Below are 19,618 nucleotides of genomic sequence, written 5' to 3' on the forward strand. Positions count from 1 at the left end.
GGGGTCGGGAACCTATGGCTCGCAAGCCAGATGTGGCTCTTTTGATGGCTGCATCTGGCTTGCAGACAGATCTTTAATAAAAAAAATAATGTTAAAAATATAAAACATTCTCATGTATTACAGTCCATTCATTTCCTACCGCTCATGTTCATGGTTGTGGGTGGCTGGAGCCAATCACAGCTGTCCTCCGGGACAACACCAAATTTTTATTGGATAATGCGTAACATAAATGTAAAGCCAGCAGCCACGGCCAGGGCCACCATCAGAGCAGCCTTCTGGCCTATGCAGGTTCGCATTGGATTCGGACAGTCGGTAAAGAAACAGCGGAGCCAAAAACTGATGGGCCATAGCCTTTAATCCTACCTTGCACCCGGCGGGCAAGTAAAAACATACACTGGGCTCCAAAACCCAGTCACACTCAGTGCTCACAAAGCCACTGACTTATCCAAGTTTCCTAGAATCAAAGGTTTCTAGCTCACCAGCCTTCTTCTCCTCAGTTCCCCATCTCTCCTTCCTTATCCCAGATACAAACTCTACACAAACTGGCATCTCACTCAGCACTCCGCCATCTTGGCTGCTTTTCCTGGCCTCCTCCACGTGGCCTCCTTTAGCTGCTGGCTCTACTCTCTCCGCTCTCTCATGCTAACCTCAGGAACCAAGCGCCAAACTCCCGCTCCGTTCCCATTTTATAGTGTAGAAATCCAAACCCTTAATCCAATATACATAATAGGGAAGTCTCTAATACAAAGTCACTTCTCTGAGGCATGATAGGATTGTACCACCTTACACCAAAAAGGGTAGGAAAGGCTTAATCCCAAAACCAAGCCCCAGGCTACAAGGATTCTGCCTGCCTTTAGCCCACCCCAACACACATTAATACCACCTGGGCAACGGCCTCTTTAACAAAGTGAGCATAATACATTTTATCTGCCCAACAAATGGGTTGTTGTATGGCTCTCATGGAATTCCATTTTAAAATATGTGGCGTTCATGGCTCTCTCAGGCAAAAAGTTTCCCGACCCCTGGGGTAGGGTGTGTTTCAACATCACTGTCCTAGAAACGGAACTGTGTTGTAACCCAAGGACCCTTGTATCTATTTATACTTGCATCTAGCCATCTCTCCAATAACCTACTCTATCCATCCTCTTGCCAACATGTACACATTGATGCATTCACCCAACTCTCAATCTCACTGCTTTTCGCTTTCCTAACTGATTCCCTGAGGCCTTCCCAGAAACAGAACTCTTTTCTTTTTCTTTTTTTTTTTTTACCAAACAGTATTGTTTCTGGGAAGTTTCTTTCTATCAGGTTTTTTTAAAAGAGAATCTTATGATTTGAAGGCATAACTGTCAGCTGCCTTGAAATGATAAAGGGGAAACAGATAAGAGGTGCCTTGCTGGGAACACGCAGTTACAATCTTTGCCTTGGGCAGAGAAGGACAGATAAGATCCAAGTTATAATTAAGTAAACAAAGGACATTCACAGAAGGATCTGGGCCTGAGTGACATTGGGCCTGAGTGACATTTTGCCTATGCCGAAAGTTAGGGTATTGGAGGAAATATACCCACGCACACTCAGAATTACTTAACGTTTTATCTTGGGTTTCGCTTGAATGCAGCCTGTTTCCACTGTACTAAGAGGAACTCTGGCTAGATTACTTCTGAAAGTTGAATATTGGAAATTATTTCTGAAATTTCTCAGCTTTTCACAGAGCTCCTGTAATTGAATTACAATGCGAGCACTATTAAATGCTTATATAAATTTAGCACATAATGTTTATATTATATATCAAGATTGCTTTAGATTTGCAATCTGTTTTTACTTTACCCCTTAATTGTGTTTCTGAAAGTAACACTTGTAGCATTAGAAGCACAGGGCAAACTTGAAATAAATTTTATTCTTTACCACCACCACCCCCACTCCTACCTCCCCACACTAATCAACTATCGGGCTTTTTTGTTTTCTTAGGCAGGGAAAATCATTCCGATTGGATACAGAGTGGCAACCTGCTTGACTGAAAGACTTCCCAGGGTGAGCATTTTCAATATGCACTTGTGTTTATATTTTGACCTTGCCTGTGAACATTAGAAGATAGACAACTCTTAAATTTCCTTATGAAAGTTGTTTAAATTGAATATATTGGATGTGGATTTGGATTCTTGACTGTACTTTGAAGCCTTCAGCCTTCACTTGCGTTTGTCCAGGGAAGTGAAAATTCTAGTTCTATGATTTTCAGCTTTATAAAATAACAACAGAAGATTTCATTTATCTCAAAAAGGAAATATATATATATATATTTTTTACAAAGCAGGAAACGGGGAGGCAGTCAGACAGACTCCCACATGCGCCCTACAGGAATCCACCCGCATGCCCACCAGGGGGCGATGCTCTGCCCATCTGGGGCGTTGCTCTGTTGCAACCAGAGCCATTGTAGTGACTGAGGCAGAGGCCATGGAGCCATCCTCAGCGCCTGGGCCATCTTTGCTCCAATGGAGCCTCGGCTGCGGGAGGGGAAGAGAGAGACAGAGAGGAAGGAGAGGGGGAGGGGTGGAGAAGCAGATGGGCGCTTCTCCTGTGTGCCCTGGCCAGGAATCGAACCCGGGACTCCTGCACACCAGGCCGACGCTCTACCACTGAGCCAACTGGCCAGGGCCAGGAAATATATATTTTATGGTATACATTCTAACTTGGATACCTGCTGGTTCTTTTCTAAATAGAACTTTTGAAAATAAGTTGTTTCCATAAAAAAAAATTTTTTTCAGGAAATTTCACTACTTGGAGCTGCAGGTCCCCATGGGCTTACTTACCCTTATGGAATGAAGGGTGTTCACTGATTATTACAGATCAGTCTTATTATTTTAAAAATTGTACTTAATAATTCTATGTTCTTGTCTCATTGTTTGTAGCCAGTTACTCCACCTGAAGCAAAAAAATTTTTCAACTTCAGATATCCACCTGCTGGAGCTGAAAGAGTGTTTTATGGCAGAGCAAATGATCCTCAAATTGCACCTTATTTGACACATGGAATAAAATCTAAAATTTCAGTACCGGTAACAACTTTTTTTCTTTTTCCCCCTGTAGGTATTAGTGAAATCATCAGTTCCCATCTCTTGTCTACGCTTAAAATTGAGCACTGAAAAAAAAAAAAAAATCAAAGAAGCGGCAGCCAAAAGAATACGGAGAAATTAACGGTTTAAGCCATTGATTTTCAACCAGTGTGCCGCAAGAGACACACTGTTGTGCCCCAACAATGTTTAAGACATGCAACACCTGACTGTTTAGTCTGAGGCGCTGACCTCTTTTCCCTTAGATTGTCAAATAGAAAAAAATGACAACAGCCAACACAGTAATAGCCATCTGTGTGAATGATTCAAAATTACACCTATTTTTGGCCCTGACCAGGTGACTCAGTTCGTTATAGTGCTGACCCAAGGTTGCAAGTTCAATCTCAGGTCAGGGCACACACCAAAATCAACCAACAATGGCACAAGTGGAATAATGAGTCGATATTTCTCCTTCTCTCTCTCTCTCTCTCTCTCTCTCTCTCTCTCTCAAAATCAACGAGAAAGAATTCTCCCTAATTTTTTTGTCATATCGGCAAAAAATATATTTTTTAATGTGCTGCAAAATTTTAGTAGTTAGTTTATGTGTGCCATGAGGTGAGAAAGGTTGAAAATCGCTGGTTTAAGCGACAAATTAGATATTTTCTCCTCAGATAAATAAAGTGAGTTGCACTCCATATTCTGACAGTAAAGAGAAACGCTGTCAGGCTTTGTTAGGGAACAAAGGAGGGTGATTCCTGCCTAGGGGCGCTCCAGAGTGCTGAAATATACATTGACTGAGTGGAGATGGGGCTGAATGTTACTTGCTATTTATTGAATGGGCAGTCTAGATTCAGAAAAAAGGTTGTGGAAGTCATGTGGTTCTTTAGCTTGTCATTCTTTTTTTTTTTGTATTTTTCTGAAGCTGGAAACGGGGAGAGACAGTCAGACAGACTCCCGCATGCGCCCGACCGGGATCCACCCGGCACGCCCACCAGGGGGCGATGATCTGCCCCTCCAGGGCGTCGCTCTGTCGACCAGAGCCACTCTAGCGCCTGGGGCAGAGGCCAAGGAGCCATCCCCAGCGCCCGGGCCACCTTTGCTCCAATGGAGCCTTGCTGCGGGAGGGGAAGAGAGAGACAGAGAGGAAGGAGAGGGGGAGGGGTGGAGAAGCAGATGGGCGCTTCTCCTGTGTGCCCTGGCCGGGAATCGAACCCGGGACTTCTGCACACCAGGCCAACGCTCTACCACTGAGCCAACCGGCCAGGGCCTGTCATTCTTAATTTTCTGGAATATTGGAGTCAAGTCACCTGAGAGCACCTCTCATAAATCTGTTAATCCCTTTGAACCCTTTGAAAATTCATGTGTAGGCATGTTTAAGCTTCATAGCCCCAATTGTGACAGTTCCTTTCAGGGCGAGCAAAGCAATGATGAGGGATTATTTTTCCGTAGTCATGTTTTCTTCTCTCCATATTGATTAGGGTATCAGCTCTCAGATTTTTACTTCTGTTTGTTCTTACAGCTGTGCTTTGTATTATTTCTCTAGGCAAAGGAATTGATAAACCCGCAGCCTATTACAACATTTAAACAGAAAATTAAAGACAAAAAAGAATCAATATATTTCAGTAATCAACGCACGCCATTAGGAAAATCTCATGATCAATCGCCAGGACTACCTAAAGGCTTGGATATACTAAATACGACGTTTGGGACAGCAGTTGTCAGAGGTAGTAAAAACAAGGGGTGGGGGGATAGAAGGGGTGATAAAATAATTCTTAGAAAATTGGATTACTTATCCCACTGATATGGTGTTTGGTGGTGGTGATGCCAATGATGATTGAAAAGTGAGAGATGGGATCATAGCAGCAAAGTCACCCTTAGACCCAGAATCCTTAGAGTTTCTGTGTGCTAAACAGTAAAAATTGAGGTTTTGGAGTGAAGAGTTGATCTTGATCGATAGTAAAGAGAGTCAGGAAAGCTGACATTGTGATCAGCTGTGAAGGCCGCAGTCCCTTTTCCCTGGACACCCATTTGTCTTTGTTTTTTTTCCCCAAATAATGCCCCTGATGTGTTCATAACTCTTAACTCTTTCTGAAACTCTTTCCTAAAGTAGACCATGGAACAAATACTGGTAAGTTTGGTGAATGCTGCACACCTCCCTCAGCTCAGGCGATGGATCCACTACCTCCTGCATATGAGCCAAACATAGGCAGTGCATAGAGCAGACTTCTCTCATTTTGAGAAGGCGTGGAGCACATCTTTTAACAAACAACAACGTATAATTGAATTGGTCACAGGCCATTGTTTCTTCTAAAGCCCCGGCTTCCTGTCATGTTGTTGGGTGCCTTTCTTTCCATATTTCTCACATCTGTCAGGTTTCTACCCCGTCGCCAGGTCTTCCTGGAGACCTCACATTCCATCTTTATCCTGCAGGGAAATTCAGTTCTCTTTGTCTTTTTGCACCCATTAGGGCTCTGCTCCAGGACTCTTTTTACCAAAAAGTCTATTAGGTTATTTTCCTTGACATTGTAACATCCAGCCTGGATATAAATTATGCTTGTCTCATGTTAACATTTGAAACATGTAAAATATATTTTAGAATAGATAAAATGTCTTTTATTAAAAAGTTGTTTTTGTGTGTGGGACAGAGACAGAGAGAGGCACAGATAGGGACAGACAGACAAGAAGGGAGAGAGATGAGAAACATCAATTCTTCGTTGCAGCTCCTTAGTTTCCTTAGTTGTTCATTGATTGCTTTCTCATATGTGCCTTGATGGGGCGGGGGGGGGGGGGAGACTGCAGCAGAGTGAGTGACCCCTTGCTCAAGCCAGCGACCTTGGGCTCAAGCCAGCAACCTTGGGCTTCAAGCCAGTGACCTTTGGGCTCAAGCCAGTGACCATGGGATCATATCTGTGATTCCATGCTCAAGCCAGCGACCTCGTGCTCAAGCTAGTGAGCCCACAGTCAAGCTGGCAACCTCAGGTTTTGAACATGGGTCCTCCGCGTCCCAGTCCGATGCTCTATCCACTGCACTACTACCTGGTCAGGCAAAAACATTTTAATAGGATTAAAACTTATATTTCTGTAGACAGAATTAGAGCATTATAGTAATTATATCCTCAGTGCTATCTAGGATTAGTTCATTTAATAAAGTAAGTACTGTCTTGTGTACCTCACTCAAATATATAATAGGAAGACTATTGCATAATGTGTATGTGCATATTAATAAATGTAGTGGGTCACCTGTTGGAAAGAAGTAATTCTTTATAGGATTATTTTGAATAGGATCATCTTCTGGTATTCTTTTTTTTTTTTTACAGAGACAGAGAGAGAGTCAGAGAGAGGGATAGACAGGGACAGACAGACAGGAATGGAGAGATGAGAAGCATCAATCATTAATTTTTTGTTGCGCATTGCAACACCTTAATTGTTCATTGATTGCCTTCTCATACGTGCCTTGACCGTGGGCCTTCAGCAGACCGAGTAACCCCTTGCTCGAGCCAGCGACCTTGGGCTCAAGCTGGTGAGATTTTGCTCAAACCAGATGAGCCCTTGCTCAAGCTGGCGACCTCGGGGTCTCGAACCTGGGTCCTCTGCATCCCAGTCCGACACTCTATCCACTGCGCCACTGCCCGGTCAGGCCACCTTCTGGTATTCTTAACTGTTTGTTTACATACCTCAGTTGTTGGCAGAAAGTCCAAAAAAAAAGAAAATATGTTGTTATGTTGAAAAGGAAGAGAGAAATTAAAAATGGAATTATATTTATGAATATTATAATTTATTAATTATACATTTAATGTATATTAAATATATTATCTATTTAGTTAACCTATAATAGGTATATTTATTAGAATTATATTTATTAATATTTTTATTATTATTCATCTATGTTCAGCTGAAAGAGAAGAGTGAAATTGTAAGTAGAATTATATGGAAAAATCATGTAAAACAATGAAAACAAAGTAATTCACTGCACACAAAACTGGGGCCACCGTAGGCAAACAGCTGCTAAGCAAACATGTTGTAGTTCTGATTCAGTGATTTCCCTGGTGCTTTAGGCTACTTTGAAAACAGACATTCAGAAGAAAACAGACTCGGGTATGTGCTCCAGTAGACAGCTGTGAAAATTTCCACCAAGGCTACTCCACAGGGCATCGGGGTTTCTGAAACTGACTTGTGATTCAAATTTGCGTAGATCGAAGTCGAGCAAAGTAAAATCAAAACTGTCTACAGATTCTCAGAATCGAGAATTTAAGCAGGCTTGGAATAGGGCTCAGGACAACCTAAATGGTTAACTAACTGATACAGAGTTCTGACGTTCTTCAGAATTCTAGGGGCTGAGCCAGGTCAAATGAGGGTACTTAGAATAGTAACAGTTAGGCTAGCTCCTGTCTGTCTTGATACATCTTCATTTATATTGGCTTTGTGTTCTCCTAGGGTGACTATGTAGCTTATGTAATCAGTTTACCTTGTTTGTCATTTGTTCTAGTTAATTTAAATATATTATCCCTGATTTATTGATGTCACCCCATTAAAATTAATAAAAAATTATTTATTAAAAAATATAAAAATATATATATTATAAACAGTAGATGAAAAATACATTAAAACTGATGTAATTCAATCTTTATTCAGAAATATCTGCTAGAGATGTAGTGAATCCACCAAAACCCTATCAAGAAGTATTTAAAGAAGGAAAGGAAGGACACGATCTGTATATTATTTCTCACAATGATTATTACGTTGGTAAGTATCCTCCAGTGAAAAAAATATGGGGCTCCCAGATTTGTAAAGTGGTATAAAAGAGATAATGTACATAAAGTTAAGTGCCTGGCATATAATGAGTTATTAATAAATAATAACAATTTTTATAAGGTCATAAACCCTGATGGCTAGGAACACATACCCTTATACATTTTGTATATAAAACGTAGAAATATACATATTCTTAAAATGAAAGAAAACAGATAAGATTAAATGTGAGATAATGTTTTGTTTTAGTGGTTTTAGGCTTTAAAATACCGTTCTTTTTCAAATGTCAGGATTATTCTAAGTACTTAGCTTTATATGAGGAATATTGATTAATGGTTAAATGAACAAATTTTAAATCAGATATATCAGGTTCAAATTCTAGTTCGTCTTTTAGACCTTGGATGTTTTACTTACCTATCCTATTACCATGTATTCTAGTCTCTTAAGTGGGGATAATATTGTGAAGATTAAGTGGATACTTGCAAAATGCTTAGCATAGTGCCTGGAATGTGGTAAAGGCTTAATAACTATTATTATTAGTATTAAGTGATCTTGACTAATAGTAGCCTATTACTAGAATTATTCTATAGCACAGCTAAAAGGCATTATATTGTTATAGTGCTGTAAAACACAACTTCATTGTTGATGTGTTGATATTAAGTAGAATCTTGATATAGTAGAGGATTGAGGATTAGACTGATATATGTCCTGAGAAGGCTGGGGAATTGTGAATGATTCATGAACTCAACTCCATTAGCTAGAAGCAGGAATCTCACCTGACTGCAGCTCAAGGACTTTCTCCCTTGTTCCTTCTTTACTTCTTTACTTTTTCTCCTCCACTACCATCTCACAGCTTACTCCCTCACTATGCTCTTTCTTCTAAACTTTTGCTCATCGCTGGGACTTATTTCCTATGCCCATTGTTCCACTGTCTGGAATCTGCCATTCTCTTCTTTCATGATCAATCTTTGCTGGTTCCTTACACTGTTTTTTTGTGTTTTTTTTTTAAGTTATGAGAGGAGGGGAAATACAGAGATAGACTCCCACATGCACCCTGACCGGATCCACCTGGCAGCCCCATCTGGGGCCAATGCTCTGTCTATCTGGGTCCAATGCTCATAACTGAGCTATTTGTAGCACCTGAGGTGGGGCCTCCACAGAGCCATCCTAAGCGCCTAGGGCCAACATTCTTGAATCAATTGAGCCATGGCCGTGGGAGGAAGAAGCAGATAGTCGCCTCTCCTGTATGCCCTGGCCAGGAATTGGACCTGGGACTTCCACATGCAGAGCTGACACTCTACTGCTGAACCAACCAGCCAGGGCCTCTACATTATATCTTAACCTTTGAGCTGATCTCTAGTTTCAGTCTTATTGTCTTATCTAGAAATAAAAAACTAATGCCATATTGCAACTTGAAAAGAAAAAGCTACACTACCAGATCTTTAATATAAATATAAAGACCTCCCTGTTGGGTTCTCAGCTCTCAATCACTATTTGAATGTTTTAATACAAGATCAGTGATTTTAATGAAATTGCAGGTTGCAGTGTTCTGATGATATCACCAAATTTTAGTGGAAGCAAGTACGAAACACCAGCCTCTCAGATCTTGGCATAGTGGGAAGGACTGCTGGGGTCCCAAAGCATCACCTTACCTTCTTGATCATCAGCATTTCTATAACGTTAGTAGGGCGTGCATTTTTTGTTGTTACTGTCTTTCTCCTACATCATTTCCCTACTTAATTTCCAAATGTTAACACAAGGAATTCTAGTTTCATCAGTCTCCCACCTTACATGGAAGAATGCTTCTGTCATCTGCAGCCAAATCTGTGCAGTTCCCTGCACTGTTACAGTTTCATTCTTTGTTCCATTCTCATTTTCACTGTCAATGGGAACATAATGTGTTTCCTTCAAGATAAGGTTATTGGTGTTGCATAAGTCAGAAGTCTCCCCTTTCTTTTCACAGGAGAAGCAAAGAACCGAAAGTATAACCCATCAAGTTTCCATAGGTTTAAGCTGTATGGGGTCCCCACACCACATTTTAATGATGGGAAAAACATGGCAAAAACTTTATGCTGGCTTCATGAACTACAAATGTAAGTTTAATTATATTGTATGTTGGGATATATGACATATGGACTTAAAGAAAAGTTTATTATTTTAATTTTATTTTTTGACAGAGAGAGAGAGACAGAGGGTTGGATAGACAGGAAGGGAGAGAGATGAGAAGCATCAATTCTTCATTGTAGCACAGGGATCAGAAACGTATGGCTCACGAGCCAGATGTGGCTCTTTTGATGGCTGCATCTGGCTCGCAGACAAATCTTTAATAAAAAAAATAATAACATTAAAAATATAAAACATTCTCATATATTACAATCCATTCATCACCCGCTCATGTTCATGGTTGTGGGTGGCTGGAGCCAATCACAGCTGTCCTCTGGGACAACACCAAATTTTTATCAGATAATGTGTAACGTACACAGGTTGTTGTGAGGTTAGGAAGTAAACTTCTCTCCTTTTTTTTAAATTTTTTTTTTTTGTATTTTTCTGAAGCTGGAAACGGGGAGAGATAGACAGACTCCCGCATGCGCCCGACCGGGTTCCACCCAGCACGCCCTCCAGGGGGCGACGCTCTGCCCACCAGGGGGCAATGCTTTGCCCCTCCGGGGCTTCGCTCTGTTGCGACCAGAACCACTCTAGCGCCTGGGGCAGAGGCCAAGGAGCCATCCCCAGCGCCCGGGCCACCTTTGCTCCAATGGAGCCTTGCTGCGGGAGGGGAAGAGAGAGACAGAGAGGAAGGAGAGGGGGAGGGGTGGAGAAGCAGATGGGTGCTTCTCCTGTGTGCCCTGGCCGGGAATCGAACCCAGGACTTCCGCACGCCAGGCCGACGCTCTACCACTGAGCCAACTGGCCAGGGCTAAACTTCTCTCCTTTTAATCAAGTAGTCAGGTAGCTAACTGCAGAAACCCTTTTGATGAAGAAGATGGCTAAAAGAAAAAAAACGAGGAGTATTTTACTTTTCAGCAGGAATGGACAGAGTAATTCACTTTTGTGAAGAGAGCAGGTTCTGCACTGTGTCTAATATGCAATGATAAAAATTGCATTGGTGAAATGGTCAAATATAAAGTGGCACTTGAACACACGCCATACTACATCTGCATTGAAATGTCTAGCAGGGGACAGCAGGAAGAAAGCATGTCAAGAGCTACTGTGCAGAGTGCAAGCTAGTCAGCAGCAACTCTGTGTTTGGACCCAACAAGGTGACTGGAATTCGGCTAGCTTTGCTGGTGCTTTAGCAATTGTGAGAAACGGAAAGCCATTCACAGATGGGGAGAATGCCAAAACATTCATGCTTGATATTGCCAATGAACTTTTTGATGACTTTTTGGATAAAGACAGGTTAATCAAACAAATAAAAGACATGCCTCTGTCGGCAAGAACTGTTCATGATTGTACCATTGTGATGGCAAATCAAATTGAGGCAACACAAGTGAAGGACATAAATGCAGCACCATTCTTTTCTCTCACTTTGGATGAGTCAACAGACATAAGTCATTTATCCCAGTTCAGCCTGATTGCAAGGTATGCTGTTGGTGACACACTACGTGAGGAAAGTCTTGCTGTTTTGCCTATGAAAGAGACAACAAGAGGGGAGGATTATTCAAGTCTTTCACTGAGTTCTCTAAAGAAAAAAAATCTACCGATGGATAAACTTATTTCGGTGTGTACTGATGGTGCTCTGTGCATGGTGGGGAAAAACAGAGGATTCGTAACGCTTCTTCGTGAATATGAAAAGACACCCATCCTAAGTTTTCACTGCATCCTACATCAGGAGGTGATTTGTGCTCAGATGTGTGGTGAGCAGCTTGGTAAAGTGATGTTGCTGGTCATTCAGGTGGTCAACTTTATTGTTGCCCGAGCTTTAAATGATTGCCAGTTTAAAACACTGCTGGATAAAGTTGGGAATAATTATCCTGGTCTGCTTCTGCACAGCAATGTGTGTTGGTTGTCAAGAGGGAAGGTGCTCAGCCATTTTGCGGCTTGTCTGAGCGAAATCCGGATTTTTCTTGAAATGATAAATGTCGAGAATCCTGAGTTAGCTAACACTGAGTGGCTCCTGAAGTTCTACTATCTCGTAGACATGACTGAACATCTGAACCAGCTCAATGTGAAAATGCAAGGCGTTGGAAATACAGTCTTATCCCTTCAACAAGCAGTGTTTGTATTTGAAAACAAGCTGGAACTCTTCATTGCCGACATTGAAACAGGTCCCTTAATACACTTTGAAAAACTGGGAGTGTTTAAAGATGCATGCACAGCAAGTGACCCTGCTCAACATCTTGATCTCCAGCAGCTAGCGGGCTTCACATCTAATCCCCTGCAGTCATTCAAAGCACACTTTGGAGAATTTCGTGAGTGCACTCGTCTTTTTAAGTTCATCACCCATCCACACGAGTGTGCTGTGGACAGCGCCAACCCGAGTTATATCCCCCGTGTCTCCGTCAGAGATTTTGAGCTACAAGCTGCTGACCTGAAGGCCTCAGACATGTGGGTGAATAAGTTCAAGTCACTGAATGAAGATCTGGAAAGACTTGCACGACAGCAAGCAGAGTTGGCGAGCAAACACAAGTGGGGAGAAATGAAAAAATTTCAACCCACGGACCAGCTGATTGTCAAAACTCAGAACGTGCTTTCCATCACATACCACACACTGCAGCGTGTGAGTATTGCTGTACTGACAATGTTTGGCTCTACGTATGCATGTGAGCAGTCTTTCTCACACCTAAAGAACATTAAGACCAACCTACGATCACATTTAAAGGATGGAAGTCTCAACGCCTGCATGAAGCTTAACCTTACCATGTATCAACCAGACTACAAAGCCATCAGCAAAACCATGCAGCACCAGAAGTCGCATTAATGGTCAGAACTACTTTATTCATCATTGGTTAGCAACAGCATAAGAACATTATTAAAAAAAATTCAGAGACTTATTGTACTTTAAAAGTGTTGGTCTTACATAAAATGCACACATTTACTTGTATTTAGTGTTAAACATATTGTATGGGTCTCATGGAATTACATTTTAAAATACATGGCGTTCATGGCTCTCTCAGCCAAAAAGGTTCCCGACCCCTGTTGCAGCACCTCAGTTGTTCATTGATTGCTTTCTCATATATGCCTTTTCCAGGGGAGGGGGGTGAGGCTACAGCACAGTGAGTGACCCGTTGCTCAAGCCAGTAACCTTGGGCTCAAGCCAGCGACCTTTGGGCTCAAGCCAGTGACCATTGGGTCATGTCTGTGATCCCATGCTCAAGCCAGCGACCCGGCGCTCAAGCTGGTGACCTCGGGGTCTCGAACCTGGGTCCTCTGCATCCCAGTCCGATGCTCTATCCACTGTGCCACTGCCTGGTTAGGCTATTGTTTTGATTTTTTTTTTCTTTTTTCTTTTTTTTTTTTTTCATTTTTCTGAAGCTGGAAACAGGGAGAGACAATCAGACAGACTCCCACATGCGCCCGACCGGGATCCACCTGGCACGCCCACCATGGGGCGATGCTCTGCCCACCAGGGGTGATGCTCTGCCCATCCTGGGCGTTGCCATGTTGCGACCAGAGCCACTCTAGCGCCTGAGGCAGAGGCCACAGAGCCATCCCCAGCGCCCGGGCCATCTTTGCTCCAATGGAGCCTTGGCTGCGGGAGGGGAATAGAGAGACAGAGAGGAAAGCGCAGCGGAGGGGTGGAGAAGCAAATGGGCGCTTCTCCTGTGTGCCCTGGCCGGAAATCGAACCCGGGTCCTGTGTACGCTAGGCCAACGCTCTACCGCTGAGCCAACCGGCCAGGGCTGTTTTGATTTTTTAAAGAGGTAATAAAATGACGTTTCAAATATAAAATTAATAGAAAAATATGTGCAGCGATGTATTCCAAACTGTCCAGTTTCCCCAGAGATAATCACGATACTTGTGTTTACATGTGTGAGTGTGAGTGTGTATGTATCATCCCCAAGTTACTTTTTGCCATTACAAGCAAATATAAAGATGTATATGTATGTTTTCAACCTATGGAATCAACCCTATTGATGAAAAAAAATTTTTTTCCCCACCAATTTGAGGGAAAGAGCAAGAGAAAAGGGGAAAGACAGAGAGAGAAGCATCAACTTTTTGCTCCACTCAGTTGTGTACTCATTGGTTGCTTTTCATATATGCCCTGACCAGGAATCAAACACACAACTTCAGTGCTCTGGGACAACGCTCTATCTACTGAGCCACCTGCCCAAGGCCTTATTAATATTTTTTAAAGATGATGGACTTTCAAATTTCTACTTTGTTTAATAGTTATTTGGGCACCTGAGCATCTGACTTTATCTTGTGAACTGTGATCTTTTATACCTTCATTCTATGTATATATGACTACTTCCCTAAAAAGCTTTAAAATAAGCTTCCTTAGTTTTTCATTATCTGTGTTATATTTTTTATCTAAGGTAACACTTAAACAGCAGATTACTCATAAAAGTCCATATTTCCTACCGTGCTTAAAAAATCAGATGATTGCCCTGGTGGAATAGCTCAGCATTGTCCCTGATACCCAATGTTGCATGTTCAATTCCCGGTCAGGGCACATACAAGAATCAACCAGTGAATGCATAAATAAGTAGAACAACAAATCGATGTTTCTCTCTTTCTCTAGAATCAAGAAATTAAATCAGAAGATTGGAAATATCCGTCTAGTAAGTTGAAAAGATATGTCCAGATCATTCTCAGACCCTCTGAATATTACCTTATGTGGGAAAGGGTCTTTGTAAATGTCTTTAAATTAAGGATCTTGAGCCAAAGAGATTATTTGGATTATCTGGATAGGCTCTGAATCCAATCACAAGTATCCTTATAAGGGAAAGGCAGAGGGAGACTTGAGACAGAACACACGCAGAGGAGAAGGAGAAGTAAACATGGAGGAGGCGAATGGGGTGGTGTGGCCTTAACCAAGGAAGGCCGAAGAATGCCAGCAGCCTCCAGACGTGGAAGCAGCATTAGCTTCTCCCCTGGAACCTTTGGAGGAAAAGCGGTCTTGCTGTCACCTTGACTTCAGACTTCTGATCTGGCCTTCGGAGCTGTGAGAGGATACATTTCTGTTGGTTTAAGCCACTAATTTGTGGTAATTTTTTAAATAGCAACCACAGGAAACTAATACACTGGGCCTGCACTTGTACACATCAGTGGTAGGAGTGGTTTTGTTTTGCCCTCTGTCCTCTTCAGAGGAGACATTGACCCTAACTCTTTTCCCCAAGATCTTGTAGCTAAGAAGTAGTCGGCGTAGGAATAAACATGGGGGTCCCAAGGCCCTTTAACCGCTACACAAGGTTTATATTATAGATGCCAGATTCTGTGATCACAGACCTGAAATAATGATTTTCATTCTTTTCCACTTCCAATTATATGGTTTTCTGATACTTAAATTATTCAAAACAATAATGGCAAGATACAAACACCAAATAAATTCTTATACTATTATAGTAAACCCATATGGGAGTTTATTTGGGGTATAGAAGAAAAGCTTATATAACAAATATTCATTAATATGTCATTATTAAAGTGGTTAAACCATGCATAAATGAAATATAAATAAATGATTTAAATATTTAAGGACTAGAGATAGTTATAATTGAATATAATATAGAAATTGATACTTGAAGGGAGATGACAAATGTGGTCAATTCAATTATAAAGCTTAGAAATATAAACCTATTTATAAAAGACATGAAATAAACACATTAACAGCAATGTGATGCTTAAGAATGTCCTAAGAGCAGAGTCTTTGTATCATTAATAAAGACTTTTTTTGGCCCTGGCCGGTTGGCTCAGTGGTAGAGCGTCGGCCTGGCGTGCAGAAGTCCCTGGTTCGATTCCCGGCCAGGGCACACAGGAGAAGCGCCCATCTGCTTCTCCACCCCTCCCCCTCTCCTTCCTCTCTGTCTCTCTCTTCCCCTCCCGCAGCCGAGGCTCCATTGGAGCAAAGATGGCCCGAGCGCTGGGGATGGCTCCTTGGCCTCTGCCCCAGGCGCTAGAGTGGCTCTGGTCGCAACATGGCGACGCCCAGGATGGGCAGAGCATCGCCCCCTGGTGGGCATAGCGTTGCCCCTGGTGGGCGTGCCGGGTGGATCCCGGTCGGGCGCATGTGGGAGTCTGTCTGACTGTCTCTCCCCGTTTCCAGCTTCAGAAAAATACAAAAAAAAAAAAAAAAGACTTTTTTTTTTTTAAATTGAGAGAGCAAGAGACAGGAAAGAAAAGAAATGAGAAGGATCAACTTGTAGTTGCAGCTCTTTAGTTGTTCATTGATTGCTTTCTCATATGTGCCTTGACTGGGAGTCTCCAGCTGAGCCAGTAACCCCTTATTCAAGCCAGTGACCTTGGGTTCAAGCCAGTGACCTTGGGCTTCAAGACAGCAACTTTTGGGCTCAAACCAGCAACCATAAGATCATGTCGATGATCTCACACTCAAGCTAGGGTGCCTGCATGCAAGCTGGACAATCCTGTGCTCAAGCAGGAGACCTTGGGGTTTCAAACCTGGTACCTCAGCGTCCCAGGTTGACATTGACACTCTATCCACTGTGCCACCACCGGTCAGGCAATTAGGACAGTGACTTGGGATAGTCATAGATAAATACACTGAGTACTCCAAAGACTAGTATAGTGTTATATGTTAATTATGTGTCAATAAAAAAAAATCACTGAATTTATAAAAGCAGGTAATATACAAGGTACCTTTCTCTCCGGCTTGTCTCTACCCTCAAGAAAACGTTGTTTTTTTAGATGTTTTATATGATCACACTTTCTGTATTTTGAAATTTAATTGGAAAATTATTGCTAAAATAATAGAGTATTTATTTTTTCAGCTGGATTTTTAAAAAATAACTCATTACTTTTTTTTTCAGTGTCATTTCTATTATGAACTTGGAGTTAAGGTTGTTTGTTTACATTTTAAGACATCTAAATTTTATGTGTACTCTTTTAACATAGATTTGGTTTATGCTTAACTTTTAAGGGATATATTTCCTCTGCAAAACTATTTCTATCTATATTCTGTTTATGACTTCTGGTTTGAAGAATCAGGATCTTCAAACAATAGGTGTGTGTGTGTATGTGTGTGTCTGGAGGAAAAAAATTCACTTTTACACAAAATATTTTATTCTAAGTTGGTTAGTGAATGCTGTGAGGTTGTGTAATGATGTTACAATTATTGATATTCTGACATACATGGTTACTCATGGGTACTTCCTGATTCTACCAGAAACATAATCCAGGCATTATTAGACTGAAAAGAGTAGACTCTGTGATTTTTTTATCCTAAGTCTTATTATTCTTCCATGTTCCTAATTATGTCTCTTAGAGCTGGTTTTTAGATTGTCAACTTTATTTGTTCAAATTATGGCATTTAAGCGCCATTGATTTATTCTGATTTTACCCGTATTCTTTTCCCTCTTCCTTTTTGAACTAATGGGAAGTAAATGAAGAAATAAGAGGTGAATTACTTTGTATTTCATCTTTTGTTTCTGCACAGAGTGTCACTCCTCTCCAGAAATTTATTCAGCTCAATATTTGTATAGCACAGGAAATAGTTTTAAAAGAAAATGAAATTTAAGAATTTTATGTTCATTGTTTTCAGTCTTAGCAAAAACAATAGAGAATTTTAAATTTTAATGTCATTAAAAAGTAGAGTTGTAATTTTACAGTTCTCTGAAGAAATCTTAGTTATTTAATCACAATGAAATAACAAAATTATTTTACAGAATAGGCAAAATAAAATCACCCATAATCCTGTCACTGTCATTCAATCATTATCATTTTTTAAAATACAAATTAAAATATTTATTGATCTCAGCAAAAAAGGAAGTTGAGAGAGAGGGGAGAAAGAGAGACAGGAACATCAGTCTGTTCCTGTATGTTCCCTGACCTGGGATCAACCTGGTAACCTCTGTGTTTTAGGAGGATGCTCTAACCAATTGAGCTATCTGGACAAATGCCAGAACATATTACGTTTTTTGTATCTATCTGAAGTTAGAAGCCGGGAGTCAGTCAGACAGACTCCTGCATGCCCTGGACTGGGATTCACCGGCATGCCCACCAGGGGGCGATGCTCTGCCCATCTAGGGTGTTGCTCCATTGCAATCATAGTCATTCTAGCGCCTGAGGTGGAGGCCATGGAGCCATCCTCAGCACCCAGGCCAACTCCGCTCCAATGGAGCCTTGGCTGCGGGAGAGGAAGAGAGAAGTAAAGAGAGAGGAGAGGTGGCAGGGTGGAGAAGCAGATGGGTGCTTCTCCTATGTGCCCTGACCAGGGATCGAACCCCGGACTTCCATTGGCCGGGCTGATGCTATACAGCTGAGCCAACCGGCCAGGGCCTAGAGCATATTATCTTTTTAAAGGTATTTCTTTGTAGTGTGGCTTCCTGTGTAGATTTTGCATAAGTTTCATCAGAGTGCAATCCCATTTTATATCATTTTTCACTTAACATCAAAGAATTTTATATTGCTATGTATTCTTTTTAAAATAGAATTTATTGGAGAGACATTGGTTAATAAAATGATACAGGTTTTAGGTGTACAATTCTATAACACATCATTTGTACATTATACTGTATATTCACTACTCTTAAGTCAAGTCTCCTTCCTGCAGTGTATTTATTTTTTTATTTCCTACTATGTATTCTTGTATGTGTTTTTTTTTTTTTTTTTTTTTACAGAGACAGAGAGAGAGTCAGAGAGAGGGATAGACAGACAGGAACGAAGAGAGATGAGAAGCATCAATCATTAGTTTTTCATTGTGCATTGCAACACCTTAGTTGTTCATTGATTGCTTTCTCATATGTGCCTTGACCGCGAGCCTTCAGCCGACCGAGTAACTCCTTGCTGGAGCCAGCGACCTTGGGTTCAAGCTGATGGGCTCTTGCTCAAACCAGATGTGCCTGCGCTCAAGCTGGCGACCTCAGGGTCTCGAACCTGGGTCCTCTGCATCCCAGTCCGATGCTCTATCCACTGCACCACCGCCTGGTCAGGCCTACTATGTATTCTTAATAACCAACAATTAAATTGAATGCTGTCTATTCTTATTAATGTGACATAATATAATCACCCTTCATGATTGAACATTTCAGTTCTTTTCTTTTTTCCATTATAGTCAATGAGATTACAAACATATTTATAAATATAACTTTACTTTTTTTTTTTTTTTATAATAATTTTATTTTTTTAATGGGGTGACATCAATAAATCAGGATACATATATTCAAAGATAACAAGTCCAGGTTATCTTGTCGTTCAATTATGTTGCATACCCACCACCCAAAGTCAGATTGTCCTCTGTCACCTTCTATCTTGTTTTCTTTGTGCCCCTCCCCACCCCCTTTCCCTCTCCCATTCCCCCCCCCCCCCCCCCGTAACCACCACACTCTTATAAATGTCTCTTAGTTTCACTATTATGTCCCACCTATGTATGGAATAATACAGTTCCTGTTTTTTTCTGATTTACTTATTTCGCTTCGTATCATGTTATCAAGATCCCACCATTTTGCTGTAAATGTTCCGATGTCATCATTTCTTATGGCTGAGTAGTATTCCATAGTGTATATGTGCCACATCTTCTTTATCCAGTCATCTATTGATGGGCTTTTTGGTTGTTTCCATGTCCTGGCCACTGTGAACAATGCTGCAATAAACATGGGGCTGCATGTGTCTTTACATATCAATGTTTCTGAGTTTTTGGGATATATACCCAGTAGAGGGATTGCTGGGTCATAAGGTAGTTCTATTTTCAGTTTTTTGAGGAACCACCA

The 19,618-nt window shown here is 41.3% G+C and overlaps 1 protein-coding gene across 1 annotated transcript in view; it reads left to right on the forward strand.

Annotated features, from left to right (window-relative positions):
• Positions 1–19,618, forward strand: part of EFHB (EF-hand domain family member B) — a 69,347-nt gene that overhangs the window by 22,098 nt on the left and 27,631 nt on the right. The window contains exons 2-6 of the mRNA XM_066351553.1: positions 1,969–2,031; positions 2,907–3,050; positions 4,588–4,768; positions 7,677–7,787; positions 9,757–9,886. Of these exons, the coding sequence (XP_066207650.1) occupies positions 1,969–2,031; positions 2,907–3,050; positions 4,588–4,768; positions 7,677–7,787; positions 9,757–9,886 (629 nt within the window). The remainder of the gene's footprint in view (positions 1–1,968; positions 2,032–2,906; positions 3,051–4,587; positions 4,769–7,676; positions 7,788–9,756; positions 9,887–19,618) is intronic.

This window comes from Saccopteryx leptura, chromosome 10 (genome assembly GCF_036850995.1).
Source record: "Saccopteryx leptura isolate mSacLep1 chromosome 10, mSacLep1_pri_phased_curated, whole genome shotgun sequence".
Taxonomy (NCBI): Eukaryota; Metazoa; Chordata; class Mammalia; order Chiroptera; family Emballonuridae; genus Saccopteryx; species Saccopteryx leptura.